Source organism: Branchiostoma lanceolatum, chromosome 1 (assembly GCF_035083965.1).
Source record: "Branchiostoma lanceolatum isolate klBraLanc5 chromosome 1, klBraLanc5.hap2, whole genome shotgun sequence".
Lineage (NCBI taxonomy): Eukaryota > Metazoa > Chordata > Leptocardii > Amphioxiformes > Branchiostomatidae > Branchiostoma > Branchiostoma lanceolatum.
The window spans coordinates 23,372,124-23,394,828 of record NC_089722.1 but is presented as its reverse complement, the minus strand read 5'-3'; the positions used below and the strand labels follow the sequence as shown (position 1 = coordinate 23,394,828).

The 22,705-nt window shown below is 42.3% G+C and overlaps 4 protein-coding genes across 4 annotated transcripts in view; 3 read left to right on the top strand and 1 right to left on the bottom strand.

The window, feature by feature from the left end:
* LOC136442534 (sialate:O-sulfotransferase 2-like) overlaps positions 1 to 15,697 on the top strand; it is a 32,107-nt gene extending 16,410 nt beyond the window's left edge. The window contains exons 3-8 of the mRNA XM_066439453.1: positions 2,086 to 2,309; positions 3,488 to 3,648; positions 5,505 to 5,682; positions 13,437 to 13,601; positions 14,018 to 14,218; positions 14,462 to 15,697. Of these exons, the coding sequence (XP_066295550.1) occupies positions 2,086 to 2,309; positions 3,488 to 3,648; positions 5,505 to 5,682; positions 13,437 to 13,601; positions 14,018 to 14,218; positions 14,462 to 14,814 (1,282 nt within the window). The 3' untranslated portion in view covers positions 14,815 to 15,697. The remainder of the gene's footprint in view (positions 1 to 2,085; positions 2,310 to 3,487; positions 3,649 to 5,504; positions 5,683 to 13,436; positions 13,602 to 14,017; positions 14,219 to 14,461) is intronic.
* LOC136439624 (potassium channel subfamily K member 16-like) lies at positions 7,295 to 8,766 on the top strand. Its single transcript, XM_066435079.1, has one exon. The coding sequence runs from the start codon at positions 7,630 to 7,632 to the stop codon at positions 8,764 to 8,766; it is 1,137 nt and encodes a 378-aa protein (XP_066291176.1). The 5' UTR covers positions 7,295 to 7,629.
* Positions 9,690 to 11,946, top strand: LOC136442543 (potassium channel subfamily K member 16-like). The gene has a single exon (XM_066439461.1). The coding sequence runs from the start codon at positions 10,341 to 10,343 to the stop codon at positions 11,457 to 11,459; it is 1,119 nt and encodes a 372-aa protein (XP_066295558.1). The 5' UTR covers positions 9,690 to 10,340; the 3' UTR covers positions 11,460 to 11,946.
* Positions 15,528 to 22,301, bottom strand: LOC136442552 (sulfotransferase 1A3-like). Its single transcript, XM_066439472.1, has 6 exons — positions 21,849 to 22,301; positions 18,703 to 18,929; positions 18,086 to 18,212; positions 17,651 to 17,751; positions 16,952 to 17,126; positions 15,528 to 16,585 (listed from the first exon to the last, which is right to left on the bottom strand). Exons 1-6 carry the CDS (start codon positions 22,015 to 22,017, stop codon positions 16,425 to 16,427), a joined length of 960 nt encoding a protein of 319 aa, XP_066295569.1. The 5' UTR covers positions 22,018 to 22,301; the 3' UTR covers positions 15,528 to 16,424.
* Positions 22,302 to 22,705: the final 404 nt, after the last annotated feature.

The window sequence follows — 22,705 nt, the reverse complement described above, 5'->3', positions numbered from 1 at the left end:
TTATTGAAAACATGTCACGACCTAGTCCTGACACCAGTTTGTCGTATTGACACAAAAGATTTGCCCAATATGTTATAGAGTTAGTCTTCGTGCAATGAAATACTACTAGTGTACTGTAGAAACAAGACCTTCAAGAATAGAATCATCAAAATGGCGCCGCCATGCATTCATCAAGCGCGAAGACTACCACAGTCATAATTTGTATTAAAGTTTTTCTAACCATAATACATGTACGTATAAAAATACTACAAGGCAACTATATAACTCGTGACTGGTTTCTTAACGGGCTCCAAGAGCTTTTTATAACAGTGTGTTCAGCCGCCTTGGGAATTATTGATAATGCTGCCTACATTTCAGAGAAATCTTTTTGAAAGTTTCAGGTTAGCAGCTTAGAGCGCACGGAAAACCAACTAAAGTGATTAAGCCTTAGCGTGTAGCCCTAGCGATGATTGGTCCGCTAGAAGTAAGCCGTATTCACAAAGAATGAAAAAAACGCGTTGAGAAGCAATTTAAGTCTTGTGATGATAATAGGATTTTCTCAATCGATTTTCATCCCCAATTTTTATTCTTCTGGTGACGCCACATTAAGCCTCATGGTAGTTCCCAAATCCTCGTGTAATGGCGAATCTATCTCAATTTGATATGTTTCCTGAAATGGGAGGTCTAATTCTATTGTAAAATCAAATATATCTGACGGAAAAACACGGCTGAAATCGTTCTGTGAAGACCTATTCTTATTCCTTGGAGGGGAAATCGAACTACTGGAGGAACGCCAAGCTTAGAAAAGATGTCTGCGGATTTCTACTCTACAACCCTTAGCTGTATGGTGATGATGTTGTTGATGTTTTACAACTGTTGATCCTAAATTTTTGCTGTAATTTGCATTCAAACTCAGTCGCCTAACACCACCACCCTTGTGGCACGTGACCTATGGAGAGAAGACTGGCTCTGCTGGCCACCGTTAGCCAATTATTTCCACATTGATTTTGTGATCTTTGGCAGATGTGATGAAATCGGGTGAATCGGTCTTGGATCAGATCCCTCCGCCACAGATGCTCCCCTTAGACAGTGATGCGGCCACAGATCACCCTGCTTCGCTGCAGACGATTTGGCGTACCGTCCCGACCGTACCATCCCGACACAGATGTCACCCCGGGGGCGCTCAATACTGACCTGCTGACGAAAAATCAATTGACTTCTGTGGAACTCGTGTAGTTAAAGGCGGTTTGAGTTTTCGGACGACCTGTCTGTAGGTCGAATGTCACGGGATCGATAAATGACACTCCAGTTATGATAAAACTTTTGCCAGAAGGCTGTTGCAAAAGTCAGCGTAATTGATTACATTTTGATGGAATGGAGTGGTAGATAAGGGAACTGAACGGCACCTTCACCAAGATGCTGCATGTCGCATATATACAACAAACATTGGTGGAAACACACAACAAACAGACAAACAAACAACTCTATGGCATCCTTCCATCCATCTCTGATGAAGTCAAGCGTCTTCGGTTGAGCCTCGCTGGCCGTGGCGAACCAGCTGGTACACTATTTCTTTGGTCCCCAGAAGCCAGAAGGATAATATGCTGCCCATACTTGACATTAAAGAACCTTATTGAGTCTTGAAACTTATTTTAGTCCAAAAGACTTGTAATTATGTATGACAGAGAATACTGGAGGCTAGACTATGTGTACGCTCCAACTTGTGAAGAGTATGAAACATGTGTGTGTGTATGTATGTATTGAGTAGCATATATATATATATATATATATATATATATATAGATCGATAGATCGATAGATCGATAGATCGATAGATAGATAGATAGATAAATGTATAGATGTATAGATATATAGATATATAGATATATAGATATATAGATATATAGATATATAGATATATAGATATATAGATATATAGATATATAGATATATAGATATATATATAGATATATAGATATATAGATATATAGATATATAGATGTATAGATATATAGATATACATGTACTTTCTTTCAATTTTTAGTCAGACGTTTGTTGTAGTTTAAGTATTTATGGCAACAAGTTCATTATTCTTATTTATTGTAGATATTTCCCCTTCGTGGGTCTGGAGTTCGGTGGAGAGTGTTACTGTGGGAAGCAGTTGCATAGAGGCCCTGCGTCCGTGTCAGACTGTAACGTCACCTGCCCAGGCCACGAGAACAGCACCTGTGGCGGGGTGAACCGCCTGACAGTCTACCACATCCACCCCAGGTCCATGGGACGGCCTCCTAAAGACAGGCAGAGAGTGGAGCTCGGGATACTCAGACCAGGTATGTAAGACCCACGTGGGTTGGTTAAAACTCTAGCATGTAACGTTACCAAGCCATCTCATTGGCCAACGGTCATGAGTCATTGTACCATGTACACACATAACCTCTTGTATGTTTTTCTCTTGTGTAACGTTACATTGAGTTGCACAGAGTCTTTCAATGTGTCGCACATCTGCTCACAATGTTAAGAAAGTATAAAGTTCTCGCAATAATGATAGATTGATTCGAGCCGCCTTATATATCAAGTGCCACAATATGCATGCGATGTCTTGATCACTCTTCAGTGAATAGCATGGCAGCGCTATGATTACCAGTATTTTTCTCGTGGCATCTTCCCTGTTCCAGAATCATTTATTTCAATTCTCAGATCTATAGCCGATAAAGACAGCTTGCCCTACCTACCGTCTCGGGATCATCGTTCAATCGTTCTCGGATATTATCTTCCAAGCCCAGCTGTCGAGATGTAGTGTTATATTTGTCCTCCCCTTGCTTTAAAGGGCACGGGTTCAAATCCCAGGGTAAGCCTGGAGCCATGAACGAGATAACCTTGGATGTTTTGACCTTTCTTTTTACAAGTGATTTTGAGTAGATTCATTCAGATTGTGCGTGTAGTTCATTCGACATACAAAAGAGTACTTATCATCGGTACGTTGAGCTTAAATGCAACATTTTCAACACTGAACGCTGAACTTCGTGAAGGTTCTTTTACAATTTACTCAAACTTGCCCAGGGACACACCCGGGGAAGCCACCAACTTAAATACCAGACCATCTACGCTCGTACAGACACATACAGATTTTCATTATTTCCACATACAGCCCGGGACAACGTCCACCCCCACCCCCTTCTCTACTTTGCCCCTGGCGGGGTCATCTGGGGGGTTAACCCCTAAGTTCAAGTTTTTGGGAAGGCCTGACTGGGAATTAAGACAGATATTGGCGAGCGAACGCAGCATATTTCCCATCCGTGTTTTTTTAGCAATCCTCAAATCTCTAGGAGACAGCTGTATAAAAAACGACAACATTGTACTCCTTGTGTACCATCTTCATTTTTGGCAGTCTCATTTCCATATACACATGTATACAATGTTTACATTTGTGATGCCACTCATTCAACTAGTCACGTACAGACTTCATTTGGATAATTTCATTTTTTTATATCAAACCGTCTCCACGCAGACCCCCGGTCGCGAGAGCGTTACCTGGACGCGGAGACGGAGGAGGCTTACCGGGGCTGCTACCCTACCCCGCCGGGCCCGGGGCTGGAGCAGGCCGCCTCCATGCCTGTACGGGACCATCTCCTCACACCAAGAAGATGTCGTCTGAGCTGTCAACAGCAGGTGCGTATTCAATATGTAGAGTTATTACACTGGCCGAGTAGCTGAGAACTATTTACATTTACAAAGTTTTTTTATGAAAAAAATTACAATTACAAAAACCAAGTTGTAACGTTATGGGTATTAAAACTAATGGCATTATCATGTCAGAAGATTTAACATGCAACATAAACTTAACATCCACAGGAACTATCCTAACATGATTTATTACATATCTGTGATATTTACATACGACCATTACGAGTTAGTGACTTCGACATGCTCAACCATTTTTCAGGGTACATGTTATGTACCAGTATTGATTTCTTCTGCCAGTCCATACTAGTGACGCAAACAAACTTAACTCAAGTTTAAACTAACCTGTAGCGTACAAGTCAAAATTAGAAACTTCACGGAGTGTCCCTATACTGTTTCCATGTCAACTTGAAAGTTTTGCACTGCCTGCAGTACGGGTTTTTTTGCCTGGCCATTTCGGTCGTATTTTTGCCTGTAGAAGGACACTTTCAGTTTCCCACTGCCGTAACTCTTGTAATGAAGCTGAAATGGCATGGTATCAGTCACAACCACCTCGCTGTGTCCGCGGTAGCGACTCATCACTTGCTCCTGTGGACAAAAGAAAGGCCTTGTTGTGAGTTGTACAATACAGTGTGGTACAGTGATATTAAAACGAGCAAACGTTGTCCATCTTCAAGTATCGGCCCGATAGCCTTGTTAACGAAATTAACAAAAGGATAAACAGCATTGGCATTATTCTGCGACCTCTAGGATATAGAGGACAAAGCAATAGAGAAAATGGAAATCAAAACAACAGTTTAACATTTCAGTTCATTAACATTTCAATTCAGACTTTTGGTATAAAACATGGCTCTCCAGTTTTACCATTAGCCATTGACGAATGATAGCGGATGCTGTCTGAAACGTCTGACTGTTTCAAAATTTTATCCAGTTGCTAGTAATTACTAGTAATTGTTTTTTGGCGTCTCTTATTACGTAGGTGTCAACAAAACAAGTTGCCTGCATGGACTCTGTGGTACACGAGGAATTTCTCGACAAGCTATCAAATGAACTTTCTCGTAAACATATTTAGGCTACTTACGCCAAAAGTGTGTTCACTATCGAAGTGCGCACCATCAGAAAGTTGCGTCCGTCGCTGCGGGCCCCACTCAGGATCCTCTTCAGCACGTCGAGGCTGGTAATTTTATCTGGACGTTCCCGTACATTCTGTGATGTGTCTTGAAGATTTCCACCTGCCCACCGTACTGTTCTATCAACGGTATGAGGCGCAAGAAAGGCCTCATGCCGCGAGTCTCAAAGGATGCCAAGCCAGTCTTGTTGTTTCTCTTCAAGAGTTGGGCCGAGACTTCTTCACCAATCACGGTCAGGCGGAAGTCGATCAGCGGCCCGGTCAATAGCAGGGAGTTACCAACTGTCTCCTCAATCTGTGAAAATATAATGCGAAGCGTTTTTTAATAAAGAGATGTATAAGTAGGATGTTTCGAATGATGTAGAATTAACTTTTAGGCGCTTTTCTTCGTCTCATAATTAATGTGTTGCCATGCAGACGATACAATTTGGTAAAAGTTGCATATGGACTTGGCTACGCAGTCTTTGTAACATAGACTTGATCATTATACTATACATTTCTATCACATGTATATCTATTACTAGTACCCCATTTCATCTTGCGAAGTTACAAAGCAGGTTTTAAAAAACGGTTTTGACTGCCATGTGCACAGCTGTGCTCAGCGCAAGCGACAACCCCGTGACTCCAGCCACCAATTGTTTCAATGTCTTCGTTTGAAGAAGGTTTTTACAATCATTGTTCGGTAATTTTTACAATGCATTACCCTGTTTTGCAGGTTTACACTCTTGCCCTTGTGAGGAATGCCACAGTTTGCCAGTGCCTGAACGCCAGCGCCACCTGCCGACTCGTCAGCGCATCGTCAGATGGCTACTGCAACATCAGCTGTTCAGGGAACGAGCGGCAAAAGTGCGGAGGGCCCTCACACATGTCCGTGTACAGGACGGAAATTGAAGGTACTGTATATGTAAAATACACGACATCTCTGTTTATCGTTTTACTTCTATTTCCATTTTCTTTTCCATCTTAAACGTTCCCGTAAATGTATGTATAGGTACTAGTACACATACATACTAGTAGCTTATTTTGATGGAGTCAGTTAATGACGATTGTATTTTGTCTATTTAAGTACTAATCCATCTGAGAAAAAACTAATCAAAGTATTCAAGGAAATGACATGATCTTAAATGATTTCAAAACTTTATGCAAATAAAAGCTGAGGCATCGGCAGATGTTGAGGCGCTACCAGGCATATGATACAAACCATCTCATTCCATGTTTGTCCTCAAAAGTATCGAGTTTCAGGACTTAAGTGGCAGCACGACCGGTGCCAGTGTCTTATTTGTTCTTCTTCAATAATGTATGGTTATCCGGCGACACGTTGCATAGCTAATACCCTCGTTTGACTCCCACTCTCATTCTGTCTTTCTCTCTCTTTCTCTCTCTTTGTGATGTGTGTGTGTGTGTGTGTGTGTGTGTGTGTGTGTGTTTGTGTGTATGTGTCACGGTGTGTGTATTTGTGTGTGTGTGTGTGTGTGTGTGTGTGCGTGTGCGTATATATGTGTGTGTATATGTGTATGTGTGTATGTGTGTTTAAAATGTGTGTGTGTGTGTATGTGTGTGTGTGTGTGTGTGTGTGTGTGTGTGTGTGTGTGTGTGTGTGTTTGTGTTTGTGTTTGTGTTTGTGTTTGTTTGTGTGTATGTGTATGTGTGTGTGATGGTCGATTACTAGTGTCTAAGGATCGCATTGCTGGTTAGCCTCTCAAGCTTGTCTTTTGGTGAAAAGATATCAGTTGACGGTATGACTATTTGGCGTTACACAGATGGCTCGCTGTCAACATAACCAGGAATTTCAAGCTAGGACTAAGGAACCTTTACCTAGATGAAAGAGAAGCATCTTCCATAATGCATTTTGTAAACAATAGTGCTCAAAACAAATCGCCGTTTTTTCGGATGAGTTATGTTCTTTTGTCAAGTGACGTGAGTCACATGAATCCAAATGGAACTTGATACCCCACTGTTCAGGTCAGTGCACCTAGCCGTGTAAGGCTTGCGCTCCTCGGTGTATATCTTAAGAAAACTGAAGAGCTAAAAAGGGAAGAAAGGGCTATGTGATAGCTAGATTATCTCGTGGATCGCGGACAAAGTATATCTTACATGGATGAATAAGTAATACAACCAGCAAAGATCAACTCAGGAAAGATCTCAATCTATAGCTAGTTTGTAACTTAGGGTAAGAATGACATATTCCAATGAAACGTGTTCTTTGCTTCAGCGAATCCCGTGTTGTATAAACCATTCTTGTCAAAATACAGTGACATTCAAACTTTGAATGTCACTGTATTTTGACATGAATGGTTCATACAACACGGGATTCGCTAAAGCAAAGAACACGTTTCATTGGAATATTTCATTTTGATATTTCAAACACATTACGAACGGCAGATGGACCAATGGTTTGAATGTTTACCCTGATGTAATGCAAACTCTTTTGTTTCCACCCCACTTTGGTACAAAGGCCGCTCTTTGTGACGCTTATGTAGAAACGCCGTAAATTCGGCGATAGACGGTATCCTACATAGCTGTTTAAACATCTTTACATTAGGATTTCTAAACACTTTGGTATCCTATAAAGTTGTATAAACATTTTAACATTTGGATTTCTAAACGCCTTTGTTTGAAATCGTGGTTATCCGTATCTAAACCTCTCCGTTGGGAATAAACGTACACTGCATTCAATCGCCCTTTCACGGTTTAATCCTATGTTTGACAGAAGGTTTTTGCCGTATCATGGCGACTTGACACAAAAAAAAGTGAATTGTATTGTTCTAGTGCTGTAATATCCTGTAAACAACAAGCTCCAGTGTGCTACAGCGGCTACATGGAACGAAGTGTTCTTCGAAATGAGCTCCAAGACCATCCTGATTCTCCTCCCCATTTTTGTGGCATACCTTCTCATCGGTGGAGGAGTTTTCCACGTCCTTGAGAGCGCTGAAGAGATCAAAGTTCGGGACCGAGTTTTTGGGCTTCAGAAGACTTTCCTTGGTGGAGACTTGGTGGACGACTTGCAGCCCTTCTGCGCTGAGGACGCCGAGAACAAACACGACACAGACTGCTGTGTCCTCAAGTCAAACCTGACCACCGTACAAGGACTCATGATCTCGTACTTGCAAGAGACATTGAACAATTTGACAAGAATGCACGCAGAAAACTCCAATTGTATTGAGATGGAGGAATTACCGGTTTTGATCATCAAACCAAACGAGTTGAAAGACATCGTGGACGTTGTTGGCGTGTCCATAGACCGGGGACTCGACCCGAGGAGCACGGAAGGTCGGAGTACCCCGCTAACTTGGGGATTCAAGGGCGCGTTCGGTTTCTCCATCACGGTGGTGACGACCATCGGTTACGGCAAGCTAGCACCCGTTACCGTCGGCGGCCGGATCTTCTGTGTTCTCTACGCCTTGTTTGGCATCCCCTCGACGGCTTTCCTGCTCTCTAAGATCTCTAAGGCGCTGCTGAAGCTTTCTTGTCGTGCGACCGAGAGAGTCTGCCGGGCTAGGCCGCAGTGGAACCGCGAGAGGATACAGAAGGCCGCGCGGGCCACCCTCCTCCTGGTTGGACTGATAGTCTTCTTCGCCCTCCCCACTATCATAATCTGTATCACAGAGAAGTGGACATACTGGGAGGCCTTGTACTACATGTTCATCTCCTTGTCTACGATCGGCTTCGGGGATTACGACCTGGGCAAGAACAGGGAAATCAACTACTCGGTGGCTTACTACGCTGTCATGTTCGTCTGGCTTCTGGGCGGGTTGGCCTATTTCGTCCTGGTGTTCGATCTGATCACGCGGTGGTTGGAGAGTATCGGCGGGAAAGTTAACGTTGGGTCAGAGGAAGCTTCGCCAAACGAAGCTGATGGGGAGAAAGAAATGAAGGAACTTCCATCGGTTAAGACTGTTCCTAAACGGAGGGTGACAGGACACCCACTGTTTCATCGACAGAGTGTAGGCACACACGTCCAACATGGCGTCTCATGAAGTAATGATCTAGTATAGTATCTCTGTTCAGTAAAAGTTCATCGGTGTATATAAGAGATGAACAAATGCCTGCTAAGAAGGAGCAAGTTTTTTTTGTTTTCTCATTGACACTTCAACAATGATATGCACTATTAGATATAGATAGAAGACAATTATACCCAGTTGGGTGCGTGAGCTCACAAAAGAAATCAATAGAGACAGATGATTAGAAAATGGTTTATTGGCCAAAGTACGCGCTTTCTGAATTAAAAAAATTAAAACACAATAACCAAGACGTTAAAGAAAAGGGGAAAGAAAACACTCACACATGACTGACGAATGTATAAGTTGTGCACTGTATGTTCGTATAATTTTAAGTATTTTAAGGATGAGAACAAAGAACAAACAAGACGGATGACACCGGTCGTGCAGTCACTTAAGAAGGAGGAATGTCTTGAAACTCGATCCCCTTAAGGGGGCAAACACCATAAGACAAATGTTCGGCATGAGTCGGTGACCATACCCTTCCTAATTTCTTTGAATTAAAACCTTAAAGTAATATGGACTCCTTTGTTTCGTTATACTGTATTCATATTATTCTTTCGCCGTTATTTCCCGATTATTTCTACTGATATGTTTGTATATTTTCAGGCGTACTTGCCAAAAAATAGGCTACGTTTGATTTGATTTCAAAAATACATGTAGCTGACTTTATCAACATGTGGTATATATATTCAAGATCGAATGGTGTTGTAACATGCAGACTCGATATAAAAACAACATTTTCATTTGACTTTGAAAGGGTATTAGCGATACGGCTTCATTGTAAGTTTGTAAGCCGCGCCCTCATTGCGACCTTTTCACCTTTTTAATTAAGAACATAATAGCATAGCCTTAAGCACAATGCTGACAGAAATTGGGGCAATACTCTCAATGTTCGGACTGAACACAGATAGATGTATACTTTTGTCTACAACAAACAACAGTACAAGGTATGCCATACCGTCTACCTTCTTTGTGAGACTAAGACTTTAATTGTAGAAGCCTCTAAAATCCCGTGATGCGGTGTACCCTCTATAAACATAATCACATTGAATGATTTTCAAAAGCCATTGTCTGATTGTCTAGTTATCTATATCAACCCTGCGGTCAGTGATTAACTCATATGACAGTATTCAACCACCTGTTAACTGGTTGATCGTGTCAATCTATGATGATGTTTGTTCTGGTATCATAGCGACCTGGAATAGATAGTGGGCTGCGTTGGACTGTCAACAACAGGATAAAGTGTGTGCCGGCGCCTGCATGACACGCAGTGTTCCGTACGGCTTCCTTGCCGTATATGTGTGTCGCGCGGAAAGACTTCCTTTACTCGGCACCTAGGACAGAGTCAACAGGGACTACAGGCAGAGTTGGCTGGGTGTTTTGAGAGCAGCATTCTTTGAAAGCCGTCTCTGCATTCCTGCTTTGGACCATTTCGTTTTGACTTTGAATTACAACTCAAGAATTCCTGCTCGGCTGTGTCATTTCAAAAGGACTTGTCTACAGTTTTCGGCGAGTCAAATTGTAAACCGCGAATATACGCCTCCTTCAAAATGAGCACCAAGACCATCTTGATACTTCTTCCTGTTTTCGTGGCGTATCTTCTAATCGGTGGCGGAGTTTTCCACGTCCTTGAGAGCGCTGAAGAGATCAAAGTTCGTGACCGAGTTTTTGGGCTTCAGCACACTTTCCTTGGTGGAGACCTAGTCGACCACCTGCAACCCTTCTGCGCTGAGGACGCCGGGGGCGAATATGACACGCCCTGCTGCGTCCTCAAGTCAAACCTGTCCACCATACACGATTTCATGATCTGGTACTTGCAGGAGACATTGAACAATTTGACAAGCAGGCAAGCAGAAAACTCCAGTTGTATTGAGATGGAGAAATTACCGCTTCTGATCATCACACCAGACCAGTTGACAGACATCGTGGACGTTGTTGGCATGTCCATAGACCGGGGACTCGACCCAAGAAGCACAGAAGGTCAGAGCACCCCGCCAATGTGGGACTTTTTGGGCGCGTTTGGTTTCACTATCACGGTGGTGACGACCATCGGGTACGGAACTATGTCGCCAGTTACCGTCGGCGGCCGGATCTTCTGTGTCTTCTACGCCTTGTTTGGCATCCCTTTGACGGCTTTCCTGCTCTCTAAGATATCTAAGGCGCTACTGAAGCTTTCTTCTCGTGCAACCGAGAGAGTCTGCCGGGCTAGGCCGCAGTGGAACCGCGAGAGGGTACAGAAGGCCGCACAAGCCTGCCTTCTAGTACTGGGGCTGGTCCTTTTCTTCGCCCTCCCCACCATCACAGTCTGTACCACGGAGCAGTGGACTTACTGGGAGGCTTTGTACTTCATGTTTATCTCACTGTCTACGATCGGCTTCGGGGATTACGTCATCGGAATGAGGAAGGACATCGTCTACTCTGCGTTCTACTTCGCCGCCATGTTTGTCTGGATCCTGGGCGGGTTGGTCTATCTCGTCCTGGTGTTCGATCTGATCACCCGCGGGCTGGAGAGGATCGACGGGAAAGTAGGGTCACTGGAAACCTCATCTGACGACAAGGAGAAAGAAATGAAGGAACTTCCAAAGGTCGAGACTGCTCCGAAACGAAGGGCGGCAGGACATCCAGTATTCCATCGACAGAGCCAGGACCCAACTCAAGACTCGGCCTAGGCCCGTACACACAACATAACGCCACATAAGAGCAATACATGTTTATATATATGCATATATCTGTGAGACTTTATTTAGTACATGCGCAACTATGTATACTGAAGGACCTATGAAATACAAAATGATGAATATTCTCTACGTTTCTGCGTTTATCGACAGATTCGATGTGTTTATACATGGACAAACATTGAATGTAAGAAATTTTGTACATACGATATATACTAGTACATTTAAATACTGCTACCTTCCATAGGACAAATATGAACCGGTACAATTAACTAATCATTGTTGCCTCGGGGAAGGTAGTACAAGAACTACCGAAACTTTGGCTGGTAAATCATTTTGGTCAAGCAAAATAGCATATAGCATGAATATAGACAAACTAGTTGATGTAATATAAGGGAAGGAACCACGAACTTAAAGTCCATTCCAACAAAGTTTGACCGTTTTCACTGCGTGAAATAAACATTGTATAGATAGTTCTGCACAGTGTGGTCTCATGCGTTTGTTTCTTCCTCTTTGGATGATTGAATTTCTGTACAGGAATCAGAGCTTGACGTCATGTCATGTGATACACACATAACTTACGTATACTGGATCCGGCGGCCCGCGGCACGTTAGCGACATCAGTGCGACCGAGCGATTTAACAGAGCGCTCAACGAATTTCATCGATAGAATATAATCTTTTTACGCTCTGTGTGTTTTGTTGCCTCTTTATTCATACTTTTACGTTTTGCATGATATTCCCATTATAAAGTCAAGGGTAACACAAATCCAATTTAGGACGCAGCGAGGTCATCAACGTGCCGCAGGTCCAGTGAGATAGGGGGTTTATTGTTATTGTAGTCCCATTATCTATTAAGACGTTGCATAATACAATTCCTACAAATAGTGTCTTCCATACAGGTACTGTTAAAGTTATCGGGGAAATTTTCGTGAGCAGTTAGGTAGATGTTCGTAGTACGAGGCAGGCCTGCCAGATCAAAAATACTGCTACCTTCCATAGGACAAAGATGAACCGGTACAACTAATCATTGTGGCCCTAGGAAGGATCACCAAAACTTGGCAGGTAAATTATTTTGGTCAAGCAACAAAGAAAGGTTTTATCCGTGTATCTGTCAACATTTTCAATACCTAATCACAAACGAATTTTTTAAAAAAATCAGTTGTTTCTACATTTTGACACCAGCTGCCGTTGTTTTGGGTTGATAAACTCTAGTGAATGGTAATAAAAGACAGGGCACAGTGAAGAATTAGACCGTGCCTGGCGTAGGTTTGCAGAGATAACACTACAGCTGGGGTGAGGTGTTATAGGGTTACGGCTTCCGTTTTGTGTCGTTTTCAACCGTGTCTCTTTTTGTCAAATTTCAAGGTTTTGCCGACAGTAACCGGTGACATGAGTCCATCGTTAAGCAACACATGGATTGGAATTACGTATACCGTCGGAGAATCGAATAATCATTATGAGAATCGGTTACAATGTGATGCAGAAAGCAGAGAAGTCTACGGCGTTTGCATGAGACGTTACTCTCCAAGCAGAGGAGTGGGTCCGGCAGGTTTTTGACTTGTTTTTAGGCGTTTTTGTCGGGCTTTCTACTTTGTCATGCTTTTTTTGTCTAGCCAACCCACTAGACACAAAAAAAGCATGACAAAGTAGAAAGCCCGACAAAAACGCCTAAAAACACGTGAAAAACCTGCCGGACCAACTCCTCTGCTTGGAGGGTAATGAGACGTCTCAATCGCCATGCTGGTTGGTTGAACAGAAAGTTGAGCAGAAAAGACTGATTCAGACCTATAAAATTGCGCAGCATTTACACATTACATTACATTAACAATAGTCCATACTTTTGTTCGTTTTTACAGTTGGATGTTAGAATGTAGCATTTTTTTGTTTGATAATCCGTAATGGCGGGCAATGTGTCATAGTCACTTGAGTGCTAGCACATCATGGCTTTGTCAACCCCTTTCTTCTCCAGACCGACGTTGTGCGACAGTTGGGTTCCTGCCGGACCACAGTTGGCCGCTAGTGGCGCTGGCGAGCTACCCCGGATCCGGAAACACGTGGGTCCGTCATCTCATAGAGAGGGCAACCGGAATCTACACAGGCAGTTATTATAACGACGGAGACTTGTTCAATAAAGGTATGAAAACGATTAGTTCAGTTGATTAGTCAATATATTAAAACTTTGAGTATATGCAGAATGGATGATGCACATTCAGCACCAAGGACAGGTCAGAAAAATCAAAATCTGACAAGCTACATCTATATCTGACAAGCATATATCTACAATAAATATCTAAACAAACCTTAACGTCCAAGTGTTTCTAGTATCCTCGGTGCCATGCTAGTCAGTCTTCTGTGGCTCCAATACATACGCCAGTTGGTGAGCGGCGAGTATGGAAGCCACAGAAAACTAACTAGGATTGCAGCCACAGGCCAGTTTCTAAGACGAACAAATGATAAGTACGAAGGACGAAATGAACACTCATCTCTTGTAATTTTTTTTTCTTGTTTTTGTTTTGTTCGTTCGTTTGTTTGTTTGTTTGTTTGTGTAAGGGTTTCGGGGTGAGCGGGAGAACTGGTTGCGGAGGAACACGGTGGCGGTGAAGACCCATCGGTTCGACCGAGCCCACATAGAACAGTTCGACAGCACCGTCCTCCTCATCAGGAACCCCTACAGCGCCATGTTAGCGGAGCACAACCGGAAGTACGCAGGGCACACGGGACTTCCGGCGCCCAAGTACTATCAGCTAAATGGTAACGTTCAAGTTCGTTGTGACGTAGATCAAAGGGGTGTTTGACTTTAAATGCGTCTTTTGTTTTCACTTTTAACAACGACTTTGACGATTGCAATTGAGTAAAAATAATACAGATAAGTGTATTGGTTATCATTATCAATACATTGTATCTGTATGCTGGCAATAGCAGAGAGTTTTCATTAAGCGATTCTTCTTGTCTATTGAAGCTTGACGTCTGACGCAAAGTTCTTATTTCTATTAGAATGGCGAGAGTTTGTGGATGGTCAGTCCCGAACCTGGACTAACACCAACCTAAACTGGCTGCAGTACAGCAGAAGGCTGCTAGTCGTGCATTACGAGGACTTTGTGAGAGACACTATGGTCCAGTTACACAGAATCCTGGACTTCCTGGGCCTCCCTGCCTCGCAGGACAGACTCATCTGCCTGGAAGCTGACAAGGATGGCAAGTTCAAGAGAAGACGCCATCTTGAATTTGACCCCTACACGTCTGACATGAAAGGCTATACGAACATTTACATCAAGACTATCGACATGTCGCTGAGACTGTATAACCAGACCCGTCTGCCACAGGAATACGCGGCGGACACATTGTAGCAAACGCTATATTGGTGGTATCGAACTGCTGCTATGTTTTTACATCACTGTGCCCTGGCGGATTTGAGTCGAACTACCGTACCTCCGGGTGTTCTTTAAGAATTTTCGTTCCTGCTTTCTAGGGTCGTGTCTTGTCTTTCTCACACGGTTTCTCGATTTCTAAGAAGAAAAAAAAACGAAAAAAGATATCAACTTCGAGATTAAGAAGCAATTTTTTTCCGTAAAGCTTCAAACAGCGACTTCTTGACAAGAACAGACGGGAAATTTGCAACATTCAATTTTTTTGACTACTTGACACACGCCGAGTAACATGAAAAAATACAATTGCACTGCTACGCACATTTTCTTCTGTGTGAATAGTATTAGTACGTCTACAAGGAAAGTAGTGCCTTCCATAGATCAAATGTCAGAGGCTAAACAACATATCAATATATAGTGCGATCAATACTAGTATCAGCACAAGCAATAACATTAGCTAGTTTTGGTAGTAAGTTTTGTTACGGCGCAATGTATGGGAAATGTATGGACTATGAATGAATGAATGAATGTTAATGTGACTTTAGTGAATGCACTGGTAATGATTTCTCTTAAATCTAACATGATTCAATTGGAAAACAAAAGAAATGTACAACGCATGCAGGGATAAGCCTATCAACGTATGATAGAGAAAAAAACACAACCAATCAGAAACGCAATGCCGTTGACTCGATTACTCGTTTTCAGGTCAAAAGACTTTATTTAGATGGAAAATACAGTACTTTAGGACGATTCCAGTTGCTTTGATAGTTAGCTGCCGAAGCTGAAACAACATAGTGGTCAAATACACCATATACAATACAAATGCTGTTTCAACAGTTGAATAAAGATCTTGAATATGCAAGCACACCATTGTCAATAGTTGATGTATTATATTATAATGTAATTTTATGTAGTCTTTATGACATATGATTTATGTTATGTAATTTTCCAAAGAAACATAAAGTTATGAGGTATATTTAACACCTGAATCATAAGGTTTGTGCACAATCCCTTTCGTACCCAGCAAATCAGACAAACACACAAGATAGAAAAAACCTATTCACCGCTAGATCTACACCAATTTTACGTGATAGGAACTAGAAACGAAATAAATTGAATCTTTTGGACGAAGACTTTCACTGATAATCTACGTCTTTTCTTTTTCTTTAGCACCATTGTTTTTTCGCTGACATATGGCCATGTTGATTTGATTATATGGTTGATATCCGCGCGCGCATCCATTTTCATCCGTTTAAAAAAGTTTTCGGCCATACTGTAAATCGTAAAAAGCAGCTAGAAAATACATGCTGTAAATTGCAAAAAAAGATGCGGAAAACAGAAACTTGTGTCGTAGAATTCCAAAGTCAATTTCAAGAAGAGGTTTTGAAACAGGAGAATTGAAGAACCTATATTTCGGAATACCACACTGTGTGTTTAGTTTTGTTCATCCTTCCTGACCACGTAGATTTCATAATGAAGGCAACTTTTTATTTTGCCGAACATTTTTTTATTCGCACGCTCACATCAAGTTTGGAGTCCCTAGAGGATGTTATCCATATAATAGAATCAACATGGCCTTTTCGTTATCGTTCTTATCTGAAACAATAATCCTCCAGATCTCTGTCGGCTCCGAACTCGCCGGTTCTGTCGTAATCAAACTGCAAACCGCTCGCCTGCATCCGCTCAGCATAGATCCGGTCAAAGTCCAGGCTGTTGATAACGAGGAAGAACTTTTTCCAGTTCGCCACAGTTCCTAGATGAAGGAAACAACAACAACAATGCATTGAGTATAAACTTAAACGACTGAACGCAGGAAGGTGCATTATTACTTCCAGAAACACACAGAACAATGTATCGTCTGATAAATACTTTTAAAACTGTTCATAGTTTGATGATGTAAACGCATTTTGACATTACGCATATGTAACGTTATACCACTATACAAGTGTCCCGAATAAAGTGTCTTCATATGTTGTGTTACGTTAGGTAGCTGCAAAGGGATCATCCGGTTTGCCGCACTGCCTCAACATTTGAACATTCCAGTTATGTTACGTCACTTGCTTTCAAACTACGTCATCCCTTCATAACATAACGTCACTTTATTACGTCATCCCCTGACCTGTTCTCAAGAACTCTGATTGGTTGAAGTCGAAGCGGTCGTCGTTAGAGTAGTTGGTCATGGGGTTAGCCTTCATGTTGTCGAACCGACAGTGTTTGACGACAGTATCCACGGTCTGTGGCGACAGGGGCCGGCTGAGGAACTGTGCCACTCGCGCGACCACCATGTGAGGATCCTACGGACAAGCACAAGTCAGTTCCGTTTGTATTTATGTACATTACAAGTTTCAAAGGCTTGCGTTGTTACGTTTCTTCTTCTAGAAGATTTACAAACACCTCTTCAAGTTCGGCTTGTTATTTCTACTAACTCCGCTAGATATCGTCACTGAGTTGTGTGTAACTGGGTCATGCATTTACCAGGTGTGGTCACCGATCACAACACCTTATGAATAGCTAACTTATTTGTGCCCCTCTCCACTCTAGAGTCCAATTGCACAACGTACGCCGTCGAATGTGCATGCACGACGACATTGTTTGTTTGATCAAGCCTGGTAATGGGGGCATTGACATCTCACTGAGCAAATCTTTTGACGTTGAACTACAACAACAATGAGAACGTTTTTAGATAATATTTACTCAAGGTAAGCATACAGCCAGGTAACTGCCCTATGTGCCACCAAGCATAAAAGCGTAACATTCACCTTTATCAAGGTATTAAACATACATGTTTTGATCACAAAAGCTTAGTGATGTGTCATACCTTATGTAAATCTTCATACTTGACGAACAGCATCTTAGTGGGATAGGTGCTGGCATGTGTCTGCCATCCGAGTATGTGGTCGAACCAAGACCCGAACTCAACTGAAACAACAAAACAGCAAACTTATCAAATATGCCTGCAAGCTACAGCTGATATGGATTTCAATGCATTTGCCCTGTATAAATACAATGAAAAATGAAATAAATGATACTCATGGAAACCAATAACGTTATATACGGTGCAAAACCATTAATGCATGAGTTATCTATATGACTGGTTTTTATTTACTCCAGAAAAAAATTGTCAGAAAGAGCCAACATAGCCCAACAATTCTATAAATTGTATTTTATGGTTCTAGTGTTAATGTTGGGGGTGTCTGAGACTTAGGATTCAAAAATAAATAAATGAATGAATGAATACAATTCTAAAACTAACCTTTCCCTTCGACGAAGTGAAAGAAGAACTCCGCCCAAGACTCGGGAGTGACGTGACACCGGCTCATGCGGTGGAAGTGGTAGAGGGAGTTGCACGTGTCCTTGGGGTTTCGGGCGAGGTACACCACCTGCAGGGATGGGGCAGGGGGCGCTTCAAATTCAGGTCTACTGGTACAATCTATTTTCAGATCAGGGTATCTTGCATATAAGATATGAGATATGAAGTACTAATGCACACACAAATGTAGGTCTGCGACGGAATTAGCAATGCTATTTAGTGCAAGAAGCAAAGTACCGGAACTTCCGGTATGAGCTTGAGCGCTCAAGCATTATACAAAAGTGAGGAGAAGAGGAGAGGCATCGTAAAGGGATCATTGTATACTTTCCAATCCGTACGGAATACTGACATACACTAGAACATGTACTTCTTTTTCTTCTATAATCCTCAATTGAGGTGAAGCATGATGCTTTGATTTGCTGGTAGTGCAATGCGGCTTCAATATGGCACTGCTCGCGTTTTGAACAGTCTGCTCTTCTTGATAAATGTATAACTTCTACAACACTGTGGTCATCTATTGTACCTTAACAGACTCGCAAAATGGCCACATCTATAATTACCTTGCCTTTCCCCTGTCGGACCTGAGGCGGGACCATACTCCAGGGCAGGCGGGTTTTCATGACCCGAGGTCCCGGGGCGGCGTCCAACAGGCGGCGGTTCGGCACCCTGGTCCCGACCGGCCGCTCCTCCAGACACGGTACCCGCTCGTACACCGGCACGGTCGCCACCCGGCTCACGTCCCCGCCGTTAAAGATGAGAGACACGATCTCCTCCATCCACGTGGAGCCTGCACGGGTGGAAATTACTATTGAGTTGATTCTGGGTATGCACTAAGCACGTTACAGTTACACATCACCGGGCCTTTGGTTATACTATCCTTTTCTGTGATGTTACTATCAATGCATTATCAATTTGGGTTGGAACTTGATTCATTATCATCTATTACTTACATGTATGTTATATTTGAGTTGAATCTATGTACTATGCGCAATATTACGTTATCTCTATCTGTTTATTATTTACGTTACATTTGATTTGATTTGATTTGACTCTCTGTACCATGTATATTATTACGTTTTCTTCCTGGCCGTGTCTTATAAGCCCATATGGGCTGGCAGCGTGAAGTCGCAAGACACGTAAATAAAAGTTTCATTCATCCTTTCATTCATCAAAGGGTCGGACTTCTGAAGACCACGAACTTAACAGGCTAAACTTGATTAAGGGGTATACATGTACAACCAAAATTAAGTATTCAAATCGGAAATATGACGATATGAAAAGTGGTGTGTCAGCCTTTTCTGTTCAGAATCATAGGTTCGTAAAAGAATGCAATTTCGGAGTAAAATTATACATCTTTAAACAATTAAAGCTATCAGTTGTCTTTTGTATTAATTAGCATTTTTAGCATTTCTGCTTACGAAATGTTAAGAACGTTTACAACATGTTTATGAAAAAGGAAAGGTGCAAATTGACAGTTGTTGAAATGCTTAATAATACAATACATGTGGTTGTGACAATGCCATTGTGAGGTCGTCTTTTATCGGTACAACTATTGATTTTAAGAATAATGTACCGTATAGAATTGATTTTGTCGACTGTTGCCGCACTGTATCTGTTCACGGACGAATACGTCAGACTTGAGGCTAAACTCCGTTTTATGTGTATTTAACAAACGCTTTGGAGCATACAAAACAAAGCTGTGCATTTGAAACGAAAGATCTTTATCACTCCAGAATTCATACGTGGGCGAACCTTTGCACGACTGCACACAAAAATGAATAAATGGAAAGAAATTCTATATTTGTCAAGTCCCAAAACGCGAACGTCGCCGCCAATCTTGGCATTTCAATCAATACCACCCTTGACAAGTCTTTTAAACCACGAGTTTCTATGAATATTTAACAGGTATTTCTTTACCTTCGGGGCCCGTGTTGACGGATATGGAGCTAGATTAGATGTTTTTCTGATCAGTTCGGGTTGACAGAGGGGGCAGAGGCTACGCAAGGTCAGGGTCAACCTCTCTACGGATGCCGCTTTTTATCCCTTTTACTGGTGCAACAAAACATTAGTGCGAGCAACGGGACAAGGCCACGTGGGGTGGGGGAGGGCGCGAATACAGGACGACGGTTGCAGCGGGTTAGAACAAACACGCCCCAGTTTCAGGACGTCTGCAACGTTACTTCTCATAACGTTACGTTGACGCGTATGTGCGTTATGAAAGAGCACACGGCAGCCATCATGGCTAAGAGAAGGTGTAGTACATAGCACCCAGTACGTGAAATGTCTCGGCGGGAGGGCGGTTTGGTGAACGTGACCCTGATGCATTACAGAGTTGACCTTGGCCTGGCTAGAGGACACTGCCCTGCCCTGGGACACAGACCTTTGCCAAATTTACGCCCGGCTACTGTTTCAATGGCGGCAGGGAACGGAAATAAAAGCCTTGCTTGCCGTAGCTAGATTGTGGAAGCGAAGACATGAAAGTCTTTTACTCTTAGATGTAATATTGTCAAATACCGCTTGAATATTATCCTATGAAGCAACACAAGATTATTCACTTTCTTGTGGTGCACACGCATTGGGGCACTTACATACTTCAACCTTCTTGAGTTTTAGCTATCAGTTAGAAGTGGGTTGCTGTGACAAGGATTTCACCAAAACAGAGCAAATGTATCTAGTTCTTTCAAGGCCGTTATATTCAATACAGCAACGTCGACCTTGGCTCTCTCTGCTGTGCAGCCATTATTTTTACATGCGCATATGACATGTAAATCGTTGCCCATGTGGCAGAGTGTCACCATCTGGGGATGGAATATTCACTGTCAATATTAGCAGTAGAGGTTCGCAGATTTCAAGCTTGTTTCACTGCTAGGGTTCAAAATGAATTTTCGCCAAACATATATATGAAATAAGCTCTAATATGCAGATATATAGTCATGTATTGCTGTGCGGGTACCTTTCGCATACAATAAGCTAACGTTTCTCGAGCTGTGAAATTCTGTGTTTCTTATCGTGTTTTTTAATGTGTGGAGAAACGTTTTAACACCATGTTTAAATTCTCATCTTGCTGTAATCGAACAGAAGAACAACAGTACGCTAAATTTCACCATTTTGATTTTGTTGTTGTCATAACTACGGGCTGAATACGTGTTATATACATCATTCGTTGGTCCGGTACTATAACTAGCGATATCAAGTTAATCAGGGAAACTTAAGTGCCTGGGCTTTGTACCATATGTTCCCATGGTTTTATCATATGATATAGCCAATTTGAAGCACATGCAGCCGACAATACCAAGTACGTGTGAGCAACACCGTTATATGATAATCTATGAAGCTACATGGTGAATGTAATTTCACGGATAATTCGTCTAAAATGCAATATATTTGTGAATATATAAAACTATACAAATAGTGTTAACGCGTGTTAACGATTCGAGTGTGTGTTAACAGTTGCAGGTGTTTAAATTTTTACACTTAAGTAGATTAGTTGTTTTGAAACAAGAGTATGGTTATACTAGTACGGAAACCACATGCTTGCCTAGCCGAAGCCTGCGGCTTTTTAAATTCCTGTTTACAAGCTTTAACAAACCATAGAGGAAAAATAAACTGCGAATGTGCGTCGACACGGAAGTATTTAATCGCTTCATTTAACGTTACGCAGTCGCAGAAAATTTTACTGGTTCGAATATGGCAAATATTCTCTTACCTGACCGTGGGTAGCTCGCAATGAAAACGTCGTCGTCCCGAACTTGAAATCCCTGAAGCGCCCGGATGTCTTCCGGTGGATACAGCGCCGAAAACATGACTCCCTGATATTCCTTATAGTCAGACGGCTGTAGTGGAACTACGGAATGGTATCTGTGTAAAACCGGCATGGCGGAGGTCTGGTTTAGCGACTGGCGAACAAAGCATCGCCAGACACAATGCTACAGCAGTCCCCGAATGTGATTCAAGGTGCCGCCGCCGGTCTCACCTTGTCGCGACGCCGTCCTTCTCAGTTGACCCGTCTCTTTACATGTAACACTTGACACATGGACTCGGAATGAACTTTCACCCACTCGATCGTTTTTAATATATATAATCTGCTAGCTCCCAAATTAAGCAGACAGGAAAGGATAGAATCGCGCGATAGACTTTGTGATAATAAAAGTGCTATTGTTGCATACGATATCGATGGTAGAATAGCCTTAAGGCATATTGTGATTGTCAGCGTACCGGGAGAACGGGTTCGTTCTGTTGCGGTCTTGTAAACGTGACGTCAGTGGCGCCATGAGACACGATGCAGGTCAGCTGAGGACAAGTGCAAGTGTGGTGTACATCGGAGACACTGGCTCTAGCATCGCTTGTGAAAATGGAAAACTTTAGCGTCTTTCTTATTTTACATCCCGGTGAAATTGTTAACGCATAAAGTTACAACTACCACGCTCCTAGAGGTGTCTTCACAACCTTGAATTTTCTGGTAGTGTTATTTATAATATTGCAGAAACCACACCTATGCCTGTAATACGTGCTTCTTTCTTGTTTGTTTATTTGTTTAATTATCTATCTACACAACAAGAAATG

Excerpts from the sequence above, each read along its gene's own strand:
- LOC136439624 (XM_066435079.1), top strand. The coding sequence starts at position 7,630 with ATGAGCTCCAAGACCATCCTGATTCTCCTCCCCATTTTTGTGGCATAC.
- LOC136442543 (XM_066439461.1), top strand. The coding sequence starts at position 10,341 with ATGAGCACCAAGACCATCTTGATACTTCTTCCTGTTTTCGTGGCGTAT.
- LOC136442552 (XM_066439472.1), bottom strand. The coding sequence starts at position 22,017 with ATGCCGGTTTTACACAGATACCATTCCGTAGTTCCACTACAGCCGTCT. Across the intron at positions 18,930-21,848 it reads TGCGAGCTACCCACGGTCAG|GCTCCACGTGGATGGAGGAG; the intron begins GTAAGAGAATAT and ends CCACCCGTGCAG. Across the intron at positions 16,586-16,951 it reads ATCAGAGTTCTTGAGAACAG|GAACTGTGGCGAACTGGAAA; the intron begins GTCAGGGGATGA and ends TCCTTCATCTAG.